Source organism: Capsicum annuum, chromosome 2 (assembly GCF_002878395.1).
Source record: "Capsicum annuum cultivar UCD-10X-F1 chromosome 2, UCD10Xv1.1, whole genome shotgun sequence".
NCBI lineage: Eukaryota > Viridiplantae > Streptophyta > Magnoliopsida > Solanales > Solanaceae > Capsicum > Capsicum annuum.
Window position 1 is genome coordinate 9,931,973 of NC_061112.1, and position 15,696 is coordinate 9,947,668.

The 15,696-nt window shown below is 41.0% G+C and overlaps 1 protein-coding gene across 9 annotated transcripts in view; it reads right to left on the reverse strand.

Annotated features, from left to right (window-relative positions):
• The window catches only part of LOC107858494 (protein DETOXIFICATION 45, chloroplastic), a 31,661-nt gene extending 16,611 nt beyond the window's left edge, over positions 1-15,050 (reverse strand). For 3 of the 9 annotated variants that reach the window (XR_001671015.2, XR_001671017.2, XM_016703159.2), the window contains exons 1-10: positions 14,652-15,049; positions 13,892-14,213; positions 12,039-12,181; positions 10,974-11,117; positions 10,686-10,813; positions 10,401-10,536; positions 9,659-9,755; positions 9,484-9,584; positions 8,764-8,927; positions 251-322 (exon numbers count right to left, since the gene is read on the reverse strand). Coding sequence is in view for 6 of the 9 variants with exons in the window: in XM_016703159.2 (XP_016558645.1) it covers positions 251-322; positions 8,764-8,927; positions 9,484-9,584; positions 9,659-9,755; positions 10,401-10,536; positions 10,686-10,813; positions 10,974-11,117; positions 12,039-12,181; positions 13,892-14,187 (1,281 nt within the window). In the remaining 3 variants the exon portion in view is untranslated. Of the gene's footprint in view, positions 1-250; positions 323-8,763; positions 8,928-9,483; positions 9,585-9,658; positions 9,756-10,400; positions 10,537-10,685; positions 10,814-10,973; positions 11,118-12,038; positions 12,182-13,891; positions 14,214-14,310; positions 14,615-14,651 lie in introns of those variants that run through there. The other 6 variants (XR_007050927.1, XM_016703161.2, XM_016703160.2 and 3 more) reach the window with 5 other exon arrangements.
• Between the last annotated feature and the right edge of the window lie 646 nt (positions 15,051-15,696).

The window sequence follows — 15,696 nt, forward strand, 5'->3', positions numbered from 1 at the left end:
AGCAACTTAGTTCCCATATATTCTAGCTTAGTAAATAGAGTTGTCTGCTAACTATTGCTAGCGGGAGGTAAGGAGTATCCCGTGAAATTAGTCGAGGTGCGCACAAGCTGACCCGAACACCACAGTTATCAAAAAAAGAAAGGTTAGATAGATTTCTTTGTATCTTATAGCTCCTCTCTTGGATGGAAGACTATATCTATCCAAACGAAGTTACATATGTGAGCAACTTAACCTTTGCAAAAAATCTAACCTTTAAAGCTACATGTGTGATCAACTTAACTCTACCGTAGTCCTTCCTTGCAAAAGAACTTGCAATGAGAGCCTGCAAAATGGAAAATGAAAATCTATATTTTTCAAACAGTAGAATTAATAAAGATTTATGCATTGATGACATATTCATGGTTTGGTGTTTTGCAGAAGATCCCGTACAAGATCACAACCACGGAAACAAACAAAAGGTTAAATAGAAAAAATAAAAGATAGCCACGCAATGCCAACGTCAATAGGAGATGCTCGGACTCCCTAATGAGGAGGTGTGAGAGGCTGACATTGGAAGGCCTTCGGAGAAGTAGACGGCTGCCAAAGAAGTATTGGGAGAGATGATAAGGCAGGACATGGCAAGCCTAGCAAGGACATGACCTTTCATAGGAGGGTTTAGAGGTCGAGGATTCAATTAGAAGGCTAGCAGAATACAGTTATGCCTCTTGCCTCTCTCACTAATAGTATGAGAATTATTTTCGATGTCTTATTATTTTACTTGCGTGTGTTCAGGCAACTAAGTGGGTAGGTTCTAAAGCTAGAAATGTGGATGGGTACAAGTTGTGGTACTCTGGCAGTGAGAGGCATCGTAATGGAGCGGGCATCTTAGTGGATAAGGAGCTAAGAGGGCAGGTGGTGGAGGTTAGGAGGGTCTGTGATAGGTTGATGATGATTAAATTTGTCATTGGGGGGTTTACGCTGCATGTGTATAGTGCTTATGCGCCGCAGGTGGGCCTGGAAGAGGAGGTGAAAGCGAGTTTTTGGGAGGCTTTGGACGAGGTGGTGAGAAGCGTGCCTAGCTCGGAGAAGATTGTCATAGCGGAGGACTTCAATGGGCACATTGGTGTTGTCCCGGGAGGTTATGAGGATGTGCGACAGAAATGGTGAGGGGGTTACTCTGTTGGATTTTGCGAGGGCATTTGGGCTAGTGGTTGTGAATTCGAGCTTCCCAAAGAAGGAGGAGCACCTGATTACCTTCCGAAGCGCATCAGCCAAGACTTAGATTGACTTTCGGAAGGGGGATAGGGTGCTTTGTAAGGATTGTAAAGTCATCCCGAGTGAGCATCTTTCGACTCAGCACAGGCTTCTGGTTATGGACTTGATTATCAAGAAGAGCAAGAAGAGTAAGGCCGGAGAGGGTCGACCCAGAATTAAGTGGGGTGGCTTGACGCCAGTTAGTGCGCTGGAGATAGGGGAGAAGGTAGCGGGAATAGGGGTGTGGGAGTGTAGGGGGGACGTGGATGTTATGTGGGACAAGACGGCCAGCTGCATCAGGGAGGCGGCTAAAGAGGTTTGGGGGTTTCGAGGGGTCGGGTCAGTCGACATAAGGGTGATTGGTGGTGAAATGATGAAGTTAAGAAGAAAGTGGAGATTAAAAAGGAGGTGTATGTTAAGTTGATTGAAAGTAAGGATGAAGAGAAGAAACGAGTGAATAGGGAGGTCTAAAAAGTTGTTAGGAAAGAGGCTAAGTTAGCAGTTACGGCTGCTAAGACAGCAGTGTTTGAGAGCTTGTATACGGGGTTAGAGGAGAAAGGGGGAAAAAAAGTTGTATAGGCTTGCTAAGGCTAAAATTCGTAGTATATGAAAGTTGATGACTTTTGGGAAAAGCTAACGTTTTCTCTAACATTTACTGTTTTAACGTTCACTAACCTAACGACACCCTAGACCGACTGACGCCGACGGCGTCGGAGCGCCGGTAATAGGCAAGCATACTCTCCCTCCTTCCCTCTTTCTCTCTCCCCAGTTCTTTCTACCCTTTTCTCTTTCCCTTTCCGTGTCACTCTCCGTAGCTCAAACCAACCAGTATTTCGTCGGTAGTCAAGGTTACCAGCCGCTAGACTCCGGAGACATAGGCAGTCGCTGCTCCGATCACAAGTGATCGATTCCGGCGGACCCATCTGAACGTTTAGCCGATTTTGTCTGGATCTGATTCCGCCAGTATCAGATCTGACTCCAGCAGCACTTCCGACGAAGCTCCGGCGAGACTATCTCGGCGACCAATTTCGGCATCAATTTGTTGAGATCCAACATACCACGCAGGAAAAGAGGACTTGGCTACAAGCGTAACCCGGTGACTTCTACCCTTTTGCTATTTCATTCTTCGTACTAATTCTACTATTACTTTCTCGTATCTTGACTTGCATTTAATCTGTTCAGATTGTCTGTTGTCGCAGTTTGCACTGTTTTTTACTATTGGTTTTGTAGTCCTTGGTGCTAGGCCATTAGTGTGCTCTAATTTCCCTGCCAATAGTTTGTTTTAGTTTGTTGTCTGCATACTTTTACTAGTTATTATTTTACTATTTTGTTTGTAGTGTTTTGTTTCCTGTGAGTATAATTGTGACAGTCTGCTTTAGCTGATTGGTGGATATGTGTTGTGTTGTTCTAGTTTGCTAGGCTGGATCGAGTTTTTCCTCTTTTCCTGCTTCCCTTTTGGTGCTTTGTTTTTGTGTATTCCTGTGTATCGGTTTGGGACTGTGTTTGGGATTGGTTTTGGTCCTTAAGTGGTGGCTGTAGGGGCGGATAGTGGAATAGGGTCATGTCCGAGGGGGTTGGGGTTGAGGGCGGCTTCCAGTGGGGGTGAAGAAAGGAGGGCTGGTGCAGGCGTGAGGTCTAGGGCGGGTGTTAGAGCTGGGGCGGTGTGTGGTGGTAGAGGTAGGCGACAAGCGCGAGAAGATAGGTTGAGGGTAGGGTCTTGGAATATAGGGACCCTTCAGGGTAAGTCCGTAGAGTTGGTAAAGATTCTTAAGAAGAGGAGGATTAATATTGCGCGTGTTCAGGATACTAAGTGGGTAGGTACTAAGGCCAGGGATGTGGATGGTTTCAAGTTGTGGTACTCAGGCAGTGAGAGGTGTCGTAATGGAGTGGGCATCTTAGTGGATGAGGAGCTAAGAGGGCAGGTGGAGGTTAAGAGGGTCAGTGATAGGCTGATGACAATTAAGATGATCATTAGGGGGTTTACGCTGCATGTGTGTAGTGCGTATGCGCCGCAGGTGAGCTTGGGAAAGGAGGTTAAAGCGAGTTTTTAGGAGGCTTTGGATGAGGTAGTGAGAAGCATGCCTAGCTCGGAGAAGATTGTCATAGCCGGGAACTTCAATGGGCACATTGGAGTTTCTCCGAGAGGTTATGATGAGGTGCATGGAGGGTTTGGTTTCGGTGTATGAAATGGTGAGGGAGTTGCTCTGTTGGATTTTGCGAGGGCATTCGGGTTGGTGGTTGTGAACTTGAGCTTTCCGAAGAAGGAGGACCACCTTATTACCTTCCGAAACGCATCAACCAAGACTCAGATTGACTTTCTGGTGCTTAGGAAGGGGGATAGGGTTCTCTGTAAGGATTGTAAAGTCATTCCGAGTGAACATCTGTCGACTCAGCATAGGCTGATGATGATGGACTTGTGTATCAGAAAGAGCAAAAAGAGTAGGGTTGGAGAGGGGCGGCCTAGAATTAAGTGGGGTAGCTTGACGCCAGTTAATGCGCTGGAGATAGGGACGAAGGTGGCGGGTTTGGGGGTGTCGGAAAGTAGGGGAGACATAGATGTCATGTGGGATAAGGCGGTCAGCTGCATCCGGGAGACGGCTAGAGAGGTTTTGGGTGTTTCGAAGGGTCGGGCAGGTCGACATAAGGGGGACTGGTGGTGGAATAAAGAATTTAAGAAGAAAGTAGAGACTAAGAAGGGGGCGTATGTTAAGTTGATTGAGAGTAAGGATGAAGAGAAGAAGCGGGTGAATAGAGAGGCTTACAAAGTTGCAAAGAGTAAGGCTAAGTTAGTTGTTACAGCTGCTAAGACAGCGGCTTTTGAGAGCTTGTACGCGGGATTGGAGGAGAAAGGGGGGGAAAATAGGTTGTATAGGCTTGCTAAGGCTAGAGAGAGGAAGGGGTGTGACCTTGATCAAGTGAAGTGCATTAAGGGGGAAGACGGTAGAGTTTTGGTGGAACATGGGCACATTAAGAAGAGATGGCAGGAGTATTTTCATAGACTTCTAAATGAGGAGAGGGACAGAGGCATTGTGTTAGAGGAGTTGGAGAACTCGGAAGAGAGTCGTGATTTCAGTTACTGTAGACGTTTTATGGTAGAGGAGGTCAAAGAGGCTATTCGTAAGATGCGGAGAGGTAGGGCGACGGGATCTGACGAGATTCCGATGGAATTTTGAAAGTATGTTGGTGGGGTAAGCTTAAGGTAGTTGACTGATTTGTTCAACGCCATTTTCAAGATAGGGAGAATGCCTGAGGCTTGGAGATAGAGTACGTTGATCCCGTTATATAAAAACAAGGGTGACGTTCAGAGTTGCAATAACTATAGGGGTATTAAGCTGTTGAACCACACTATGAAGATTTGGAAGAGGGTGGTTAAGAGAAGGTTGAGGAGGGTAGTGTCCATTTCGGAGAATAAATTTGGTTTTATGCCTGGACGCTCGATGACAGAGGTAATCCACCTGGTGAGAAGATTGGTGGAGCAGTTTAGGGAAAGGAAGAGGGATTTGCATATGGTGTTCATCGATTTGGAGAAGGCGTACGACAAAGTCTCTAGGGAGGTTCTTTAGAGATGCTTAGAGGTGAAAGGAGTTCCGGTGGCGTGCATCAGAGCAATTAAGGAAATGTACAATGGAGGAAAGACTCAGATAAGGACGGTGGGAGGAGACTCGGGGCATTTTCCGGTCGAGACAGGTTTGCATCAGGGATCGGCTCTTAGCCCATTCCATTTTGCGTTGGTGATGGACGTGTTGATGCGGAGCATTCAAGGTGAGATACCGTGGTGTATGTTATTTACGGATGATGTAGTACTGATTGATGAGACACGGGGGGAGGGGTGCATGAGAAATTGGAGGTTTGGAGGCAAACTCTTGAATCTAAGGGGTTCAGGTTGAGTAGGTCCAAGACTGAGTATTTGAAATGCAAGTTTAGTGACTCGAGTCAGGAGTACGATGTGGTGGTATTGTTGGATTCTCAGGAATTGTAAGAAGGATAATTTTAAGTATCTGGGGTCTGTGATTCAGGGAAATGGCGAGATTGATGAGGATGTAACTAAACGTAGATGAAGTGGAGGTTCGCCTCGGGAGTGTTGTGTGATAAGAAGGTGCCACTTAAACTTAAAGGCAAATTCTATAGAGTGGCAGTCCGTCCGGCCATGCTATATGGAGCGGAGTGTTGGCCAGTCAAGAACTCCAATATTCAAAGATTGAAGGTGGCGGAAATGAGAATGTTGCATTGCATGTGTGGACTAACTAGAGAGGATAAAGTTAGGAATGAGATTATCCGGGAGAAGATGAGAGTGGCTTCGGTGGAGGACAAGATGCGAGAAGGAAGGTTGAGATGGTTCCGTGCCCCTGTTCGGAGGTGTGAGAGGCTAGCTTTAGATGACTTCAAGAGGAGTAGAGGTAGGCCTAAGAAATACTGCATGGAGGTGATTAGGCATGACATGGAACTGCTTCAGATTACTGAGGACAGACCCTAGACAGGAAGGTGTGAAGGTCACGGATTAGGGTAGACGGCTAGGGTGAGTGTGCAGGAAATCGCTAGGTGATAGGGGAGTTTGGGTGTGGTGGGTGTTTTAGGCCTGTGAGGGCATGTTACTACCACATGGGTATCCATGTTCTTATTTCATATTCCGTATTGTTCGTAATTTTCTTATTTCCCATTTCTCTGAGACTTAGTGTTCTTATTTTTTTATCTCTTATTTTTGTTATGCTATACAGCCTATTTCATGTCTCATTACAAGCTTGGTATACCACTCTCTATCTTGAGCCGAGGGTTTATCGGAAACAGCCTCTCTACTTCCTCGGAGGTAGTGGTATGGACTGCGTACATTTTACCCTCCCAAACCTCACTTTGTGGGAATATACTGGATCTGTTGTTATTGTAGGCTTGCTAAGGCTAGGGAGAGAAAGGGTCATGACCTCGATCAAGTGAAGTGCATTAAGGGGGAAGACGGTAGAGTTTTGGTGGAGGATGTTCACATTAAGAAGAGATGGCAGAAGTATTTTCATAGACTTTTAAACGAGGAGGGGGACAGGGGTATTGTGTTAGGGGAGTTAGATTGCTCGAAGGAGAGCCGAGTTTTCTGTTATTGTAGATGTTTTAAAGTGGAGGAGGTCAGAGAGGCTGTTCGTAAGATACGGAGAGGTAGGGCGACGGGGCCTGACAAGATTCCAGTGGATTTTTGGAAATATGTTGGTGGGGCAGGCTTGAGATAGTTGACTGATTTTTTCAACGTCATTTTCAAGACTGCGAGGATGCCTGAGGCTTGGAGTGGAGTACGATGATTCCGTTATACAAAAACAAGGGTGACATTTAGAGTTGCAACAATTATAGGAGTATTAAACTTTTGAATCACACTATGAAGATTCGGGAGAGGCTGGTTGAATGGAAATTGAGAAAGGTCGTGTCCATTTCGGAGAATCAGTTTGGTTTTATGCCTGGTCGCTCGACGACAGAAGCAATCCACTTGGTGAGAAGATTGGTGGAGCAGTATAGGAAAAGGAAGAGGGATTTGCACATGGTGTTCATTGATCTGGAGAAGGCGTTTGACAGAGTCCCTAGGGAGGTGCTTTGGAGATGCTTAGAGGTAAGAGGAGTTCCGGTTGCATACATCAGAGCTATTAAGGACATGTACGAGGGCGTAAGACTTGGGTGAGGACCGCGGGAGGTGACTCAGGGCATTTTCCAGTCGAGATTGGTTTGCATCAGGGATCGACTCTTAGCCCATTCCTTTTTGCATCGGTGTTGGACGTGCTGACGCGGAGGATTCAAGGGGAGGTGCCGTGGTGTATGTTATTTGTAGATGATGTAGTGTTGATTGATGAGATGCGGAGGCGTGTGAATGAGAAATTGGAGGTTTGGAGGCAAACCCTTGAATCTAAGGGGTTCAGGTTGAGTAGGTCCAAGACAGGGTATTCGAAATGCAAGTTTAGTAACTCGTGTATGGAGGACGGTGTGGTGGTGAGGTTGGATTCTCAGGATGTTTGTAAGAAGGATAGTTTTAAATATCTTGGGTCTATGATTCAGGGGAATGGCAAGATTGATAAAGATGTCTCTAAACGTATTGGAGCAGGCCGGATGAAATAGAGGCTCGACTCGAGAGTGTTTGTGATAAGAAGGTACCCCTTAAGCTTAAAGGCAAATCCTAAAGAGTGGCAGTCTGTCCGGCCATGTTGTATGGAGCGGAGTGTTGGCAATTAAGAAATCACTTATTCATAGATTGAAGGTGGTGGAAATGAGAATGTTGCGCTGGATGTGTGGCCTTACTAGAGGGGATAAAGTTAGGAATGGGACTATCCGGGAGAAGGTGGAAGTTGCTTCGGTGGAGGATAAGATGCGAGAAGGAAGGTTGAGATGGTTTGGGCATGTGATGAGGAGGGGCACGGATGCCCCAGTTCAGAGGTGTGAAAGGCTAGCTTTGGATGGCTTCAGGAGGAGTAGAGGTAGGCCAAAAAAATACTGGAGGGAGTTAATTAGTCAGGACATGGAATTGTTTCAGCTTATCGAGGACATGACCCTAGACAAGAAGGTGTGGAGGTCGCGGATTAGGGTAGAAGGCTAGTGTGAGCAGGTGGGTTGTGGCTAGATGTTAGGAGAGGTTGATGTTAGGAGAGGTTGGGTGTGATAGGTGTCTTAGGTCTGTGAATGTGTGTGACTACTACATGGGTATCCGTTTTCCTTATTTCTTATTACGTATTGTTCGTTCTCTTATGTCCCTTTCTCGGATATCTAGTGTTATTATTTCTTACCTTTTATTTTGTTATGCTACCCATCCAGTTTTATATTTCATTACGATCTTGGCATATTATTCTATATCTTGAGCCGGGGGTCTATCGGAAACAGTCTCTCTACTTCCTCGGAGGTAGCGGTATGGACTACATACATTTTACCCTCCCCAGACCTCACTTTATGGGAATACACTGGGACTGTTGTTGTTGTTGTTGTTGTCTTATTATTTTACTATTTTTGTATTTCTCATTCTTAATTTTCTCTTACTACTTATTGTCTTTGATGCATCAGTTTTCTTACTATCTTCTTCTTGTTGTTACTGCTTATGTCTCCATAATTGTTGTGTTTTTGCTTTCCTTGAGTCGAGGGTCTACCAGAAATAGGCTCGCAACCGGTAAGGTAGGGGTAAGGTTTGCATACAGTCTACCCTCCCCAGACCTCATTTGTGAGACTATACTAGGTATTTTGTTGTTGTTGTCATGCAGTGTAAACAGATGTACATGTGATTCCAGCAACATGAATCAAACAAAATGGTTTAGTAATTGTAATAAAAGGCAGACAATCAACTGAAGTCTGTTGAGAACTACAGACTTGTCCACCGGGACTTTATTCTTATGACAAAGAAATTTTCCAAGGGAAGGCTTTAACATCCATATCAGAACTACAGAAAATGTTCCCTGTAGGCTTATTAGCTCATAGATTCAGTTAATATTGTTTCCAGCATCAGCATGCGGATATATTGGAAACTTGTTCAAAATGGGAACAAATGTTAACTGAGGGTCTTAAAACTTCAAAAATGCTTACCTGACCAGATGCAGCTTGAGCATCTGCTAGTAGCGAGGCAGACAACCATACTTGCAAGCATATCTGATGGGCGGCCATGGGTATTGCTCCTAATCGAGCCGCCATTGATGTGCTCAAAGTTACTGTAACAACAGCAGCTAATGTTCTCCCAAGAAGGAAACCACCTAAGGACGCATGAAAGTTCAAAACATACTCTCTCAGAGACTAACACGAGAGAATGCAGACTCTCAAATAATATCCAGGCTAGCTCAATTACAGGAACATCATTTCTGATAAATTAATAATCAGGACAGCTAATACTTGAAATTCAATTTCAGAGTACTAAGAGCTGGATCAAATTACAAAGTGCTGGAGTAATGTTTTGTTTCTTTCAAGAATTTCCAGAAGTTGCAACTACAGTCAAACAACATGAAGGCATTACTGCTAGTACATTCCTTTTAGGAACTTAGAACTAAGCTTCTAGCTCATGCAGTTGTTTTATAACTCTTCCAGAGAGGACTGTAACTATAAACCTGTTTAAGCCAAAGTAATGAAACATCTAAAAGCATCTAGCCATTGTGAAGGAAAAGAACATGCATAACAAAATATGGGAAATGCACTAGAGCAACTTTTTTAATTATCATGCACTAACAGAAAAAGTTATATACAACAGCTCGGACAATTTGCGATTTGGAACAAAAACTTGTCAGAAGGATTAATTAGCTGAACAACATCACTTACCCGATTTTAAATAGCCACCAAAACGCAAGTTCTTAATGCTTGGCAGCAGCAATACAGTCTTTTTATTAAGATGCCATAACATCAAAATGGCCACAATATATCTGCAATTTAAAGTCATTAGATTCTTTTTGCCAGATGTTATAAGAAAACAAAGTAGAAGTTTCCAGGAACATACTGAGATGCAACAGTAGAAATGGCTGCACCAGTGATGCCCAGTTTTAAAGTACACATGAATATGGGAAAGAAAACTACAGCTGACAGATTCCCCAATCCTGCAACATCCACCCATTTTCCACCAGTTAATGTTAGAAAAAAAATTAAATGATATTTAAAGAATGTCTAGTTATTCATAACTTCAATAAAATAAAATGCATGCTCAACTAACAGAGCAAGAGTCAGTTTAGCTTCTTTCATGCAGAAAAATATCCTGAGAAAGTTTCTTCCCCTAGTATATGTTAGTGACACTACAAACCAAAAAGGTAAATTAGTACTTCTCCAAGAGCTTTTTGTTTTTCAGATACAGCTCAATATAAATTTTCTGCTATAATCTGTTTTTATGATTGATTAGTACATGACTTGACCCTGAAAATGTCATTACATAAAATAAAAGCAAAATAGGTGCTCTACTTAGATGTGTATACTACATATACAGTAATATATTTACAATACCAAAAACTAAACTACAAACAATTATGTAATGATTCCTAAACCGCTGTTTAAAGATATGCAAGAACATATAGTACTTTTTTCAACATGAATGTTAGTAGAGATGCAAAGTACACAAAGGCATTACATGGAAAAAAAAAAGTTGGCTGAGTTGGGCTAGGGAGCTGTACATTTTGCATTAACCAAAGAGGTTAACCCCTAATATTTAAAACCTTTTCTTGAATATTCTACCAATAGTTTAGAAGACTTGCCTAAGCATATTACAGGGGTCCTTGTGTCCTTAAAACCACGGAAGATGCCTTGTACAGACAGATAAAGCACAACAGCTGGAGCACCAAGTGCTCTAAGTTTAAGAAAAAGCTCCGCTGGAATTCGCATGGTTGAATCCTGTTGAAAAAGGTTCAAGATTCTAGCTATTATATTGCAATTTCAATCTGCAAGCCTATATGTTGGCTTGCAATTGGCAAGTATACAAGCTTAAATATATTAGCATTTAAATCAGGCTATCCAAATATACTGCAGTGAGGATTATTTACCATTGATATACCCATGATGCTGAGAAATGGTCCAGAACCGAGATACATTGCTACAGCTTCAATCAAACCGATCCCAGCAGATAAAACTAAGGCAGTGGAGACAGACGGAAGTGCCTTTCTTTCAGCTGCTTCAGGAAAATGCTATTTCAGAGGCAGCCAAATAGTTTTTATCTGTTAATTTTTTACCATTTCCCTAGATATACCAATAAATTTGTGAGTATGTTGTGTGTAATCTAAGATGTGGCATGCTTATAAGGAGATCCCCTTTTAGCACCTATGCAAATTTACCAGCAGCTGAATCCTTATCTGCATACTTAGAGATGTCTTCAGCCACAAAAGATGTTGCCACACTCAGAAGAGGGATGTTGAACACCTTAGATATTATATTAAAAATTGATACCGAAATGCCAGCTGATGCTAACTCCAATGCACCTTTAATCAAAGCAAAGAGCTTTTCAGGAATGAACTGGAATTCACTATTCCATTAAACATTGATCTATACAAATAACAGAAAGAGGAAAAAAAACAAGATCTAAGGATTGAGTTAGAATAAATGAAACACACGCTAACTAAATATAATTGGAAAACAAAATCCTCAAAAAAGCAATAGCTCGAAAGAAGCACAAAATCTCAAAGTTAAGTAGAAAAATCAAGAGACTGGCATTTGATAGCTTATTATGAATGCTTGAATTTCTTCAGAGCATGAGGTCATCTTAGCTAATTATAGACATTAAGGTAAGCTCATGAGACCACCTGATTAGAACATGTAACAGAGGATGGTGCAATACGCAGGCAAACATATCTTGGCCAGAAGCTTCATCTTAAGGTAGATCAGATGAATCAAGTTGCATCCTCTCGACAACATGAAGAACTGAAGTTTTGTCGTTTGGTACGAGGGATAAGGAAAATAATCTCAGGATAAAGTTCGGGATTAACTTTATCTATGTTTGGTATAAGGTATTACTTAGTCCTGGGACTATTTTATCTCAGGATTTGTGCTAAAATGATGGGATTACTATCCCATGTGGAGGGCGGGAGAAAATAGTCTCATGGAATATCCCACCCACCTGTGGGATATCCCTACTTATCCCATCCGGTGTACCAAACAATCCCTTATTGTCTTACTTTTATTTCTCAGAATCAGCCAGGAAGATAGAAGCTCAACTGAAGTGGAAACCAGCATTAAGTGACACATAATCTGAGTGAAATCAATTAATTAGTGGATTTTAGGCTTTTAGCACACAAACAAAGACACCATTCTCAAAAGAAAGAGTGCAGAAAGAACGGGATGGCACTAGCAGTATTAATGCAGATAGGAGCATACACTTAATGGAATTAGGGACAATAACTAACCCATTCGTCCAATATAAGCTGTCTCCATTAGCTGTGCCAACGGCTCAATTGCTTGTCCAGCAATAGCAGGCAGAGAAAGCATTATAAGCTCGGTTTGTACATCCTGAGTTGGCGATTGATCAACAGATGTCCCTGACAATGCACTGTGGTCTAAAATTTAGAATTTTCCAGTTTTTTTAAGAAAATAATTTACTACCTCAGGGAAGCGGGAATGAGGACAGTAAGAATTGAACTGCCCCTATTGTGTGAGAGACTCTCAATGGTACCACAGGACTGTATGTCTTGGTAGAATTTCCCAATGAATCTAATTTTCATAACAAAATCTTTTTTATGGTGGTGACCAATGCACTTTGAATGAAGGCATAATAATAAAGAAACACTCATATTTAGCCTTAGTTGGTAAGTAAGCACTCTAACCTTGGGAGTGCACATCTAGACACCTCAGAGGCGGACCCACATGTATAGGTGGGGGTGCACGTGCACCCGTTAACGTCGAAAAAAATTGTGTGTATATATGTTTATATACCTTGAGAAATTGGAATATAGGTAATAGTGCACCCAAAGAAGAACGAATGTCCACCTTGGTGCGCTGGTTGGCGCAATATTTTTGCTTTTATTTTCAGTGCTTCAGATTTACTAAATTTATAACATAAAAAAGTGCACCCAAAGAAGAATGAATGTCCACATAAAAATTGCTGCAGTGAGGGGATTCGAACCTGCGACCACCTTGTATGATAAACCCACCTTGACCATTAAGCTACCACAACCGATGGTTCAAAAATGTTAAAAGTCAACATATTAGTTGAACTTCATATTTTAAGAAAGTAAAGTTATTAGCTTAGAACTCATATTTGTTCTATATATTTATTTTTAGTACTGTTCATGCCATTGGCGACCAATCGAATATGATAATATCCCTTAATCGACACTAAAAGTTTTGCTAACGTCTACGTTAAGATAATATTGGTGCACCACAGTATTATCAAAAGCAAAAGGCGCAAAAAAGCTTTAAGGTCCATTTTGTTTAAGCACAAAGTACAAATAAAGCATGAGATTTAGCGAAAAAAAGCATAAAGGGAGAAAACATATAAATATATGTCTAGTCCAAGACTAATAATATAAGCATGAATGACAAATAGATGAACAAAGAAATTGATTTTTTTTTATAAAGTGAAATATCAATTGTTTAGTATTTGTCTCTTCAAAAGGCCTCATTGACAAGGAAAAGTATGTCTTAAAAATTAAAACTTAAACTGCACATTAAGCAAGGAGAGAGCTCAACACATTTTGAGTCTTGCTTCCGGGCTAATGCGCGCCTTTGACAACAGTGGTGCACCCACAGACTTCAAATCCTGGGTTCGCCTCTGCTCAACTGGTAACTAAACCCTCCAACTCGTCCCTAATATATCTCGTGAACACCCGACAGACTTCAAATCCTGGGTTCGCCTCTGCTCAACTGGCAACTAAACCCTCCAACTCGTCCCTAATATATCTCGTGAACACCCGACATGGATGTGGCACATAAATTTTGGAGGTGTCTCAATGATCATTTTGAAAGTTGGACTGTTCAACAGACCCAACGAGACGAGTTGAAGTATCTGAATATACATTCTCAAAGATGGAATGCTTAGTCGCCAGCTGAAGCCAAATTTGAGTGTCTGTTATGTATTATGCCAGGAAAAAACATACAAACAAGATATGGGGGGGGACACATTCCCTGATACCCTTTTATGTAGAAAAATCACCAATGTGCACAAAAGAGGTTTCGACAGAACAGATGACCTGGAGATTCTCCAATGTTTACCTCCTAACTACTAACAAAAAGAAGAAAAGAACTAAGATGGAAATCTTACATAGCTCCATCACTTGAAGACCCATTTAAGAGTCGATCTCTGGTTGAGCCAAACTTCTCTTCAAGATGAGAAGAATCTAGCTTGTACTCCGCAGCATCTTCATCACTTGATAACCCACAATTCTTAACAACATTGTCCAATCTAGACCTTTTTGCAAATCTTGATCCAAGATAACGACCATGATTTTTGTTCCATGTTGAAATCTTAACTAAAAAAGCTTTCTTTAACGTTCCTCCTGCAAGTTCTCTACCACTAGTTCCACACGTTACTGCACCTGGGAGCTTAAGGACTGCCATTTTAGCTCACAAATGCAGTTCAATTTCTGCAAAATTCAAACATCCAATTAATTTCTGCAAGATTCAAACATTTGGTTGGGCAAAAGTTTTTGAAAAATATTTTCTTCAAGGAAACAAACTGACTTCCTTAATGAAAGTAGAAAACAAGTAACGCTGTCTCCTTCCACCTCATCTCAACCCCCGGCCCCAGCCCCAGCCCCAGCCCAGCCCCTACCACAACACTCATCACCCTAGTCAACCCACTTTCTTAATTTTGTGTAAAAAAAACACAAATAATTTTAAGATAATAATATTTACTTTCATACCAAACACACAAGAAATAAGTAACAAATCACTTATTTTCTTAGAAAATATTTTTCCTCTCTACAGAACACACCCTACAAGTGTAATTTCAAAATCTCAGTTAAAGCAAAAAAAAAAAAAAAAACGAGGATGTAAAGGGGAAAAAGGAAAAAGAAACTTGCAATTGATGCGTTTCAAACTGTTGAGAAACCCAAATGAAAATTGTAGGCGTTAAGAAGACTATCATATAAGAAGCGGCACTTTCAACCAAGAGAAATGACGTAAATTTGAAAGAGGAGTTGTCTAAGAACATCAGCGGAATCTAGAAATCCTTCAAGTGAAAACATTCTTATATGCTACAAATTGCATTGGTAAATGTGCAGCAACAGTGCGTATATGATAATGGTTAGGTGAGGTTGTGGAGGAAATGAAAAGTGGGTAGGCGGTTTCACTCCGCCCAAAACTCTCTCTGATAAAATCTATGAAGATCTATCTATTTTTAGACAAAAGTTAGAAGTAATTTCTCCTAAATAAAAGAGTTTCTTCGTTTTGAAAAATTTCAAGAGGATATTCAACAAAAATGATAATTACTTTAATTTCTTTCTCTATTTTTGTTCTTCTGTACTTTATATTACATAACATGTTAAAATAATTATCTAATTTTTGTTTGAATTAAAATCATAATACACAACGTTCCAAAGATATTGACAGAGGCACATTCGCTACCTTACTTCTATGCGCAACAGGAGAAAAAAAAATCATACGGTAATAGGTAATATGCAGGTGCTACTTTTAAAATTTATAACCTTGAATCTATTACATCTATTACATATCCGCATCCCCTACAAATAGTATCAAAGCCCAATAATTCAAAAAATACGGAAGTGAGATATATGTTAGTGTTATTAGAGTTATTAGAATTTATGTTAGAGTTATTAGAATTTACCTATAAATTATTAGATTAATTATGCGAAGACCATTTAAAAATAGAGAAGCTTTTAAAAAAATTAAAGAATCTTTAATTAGTAATTATTCAGAATATATAAGTCTAAATAAAACAAAAGAAAACCCACAAAGATTAGCCTACTTAATTACATCAATATCTAGTATTGAATCAAAATTAATAATCCATTTAAAATCTAGAAGAATAAAACACATACTACCTAATTATGATAAAATTAGATTTAGATATCCGCCAAGATATTATAAATATAATTTAAAATGAAT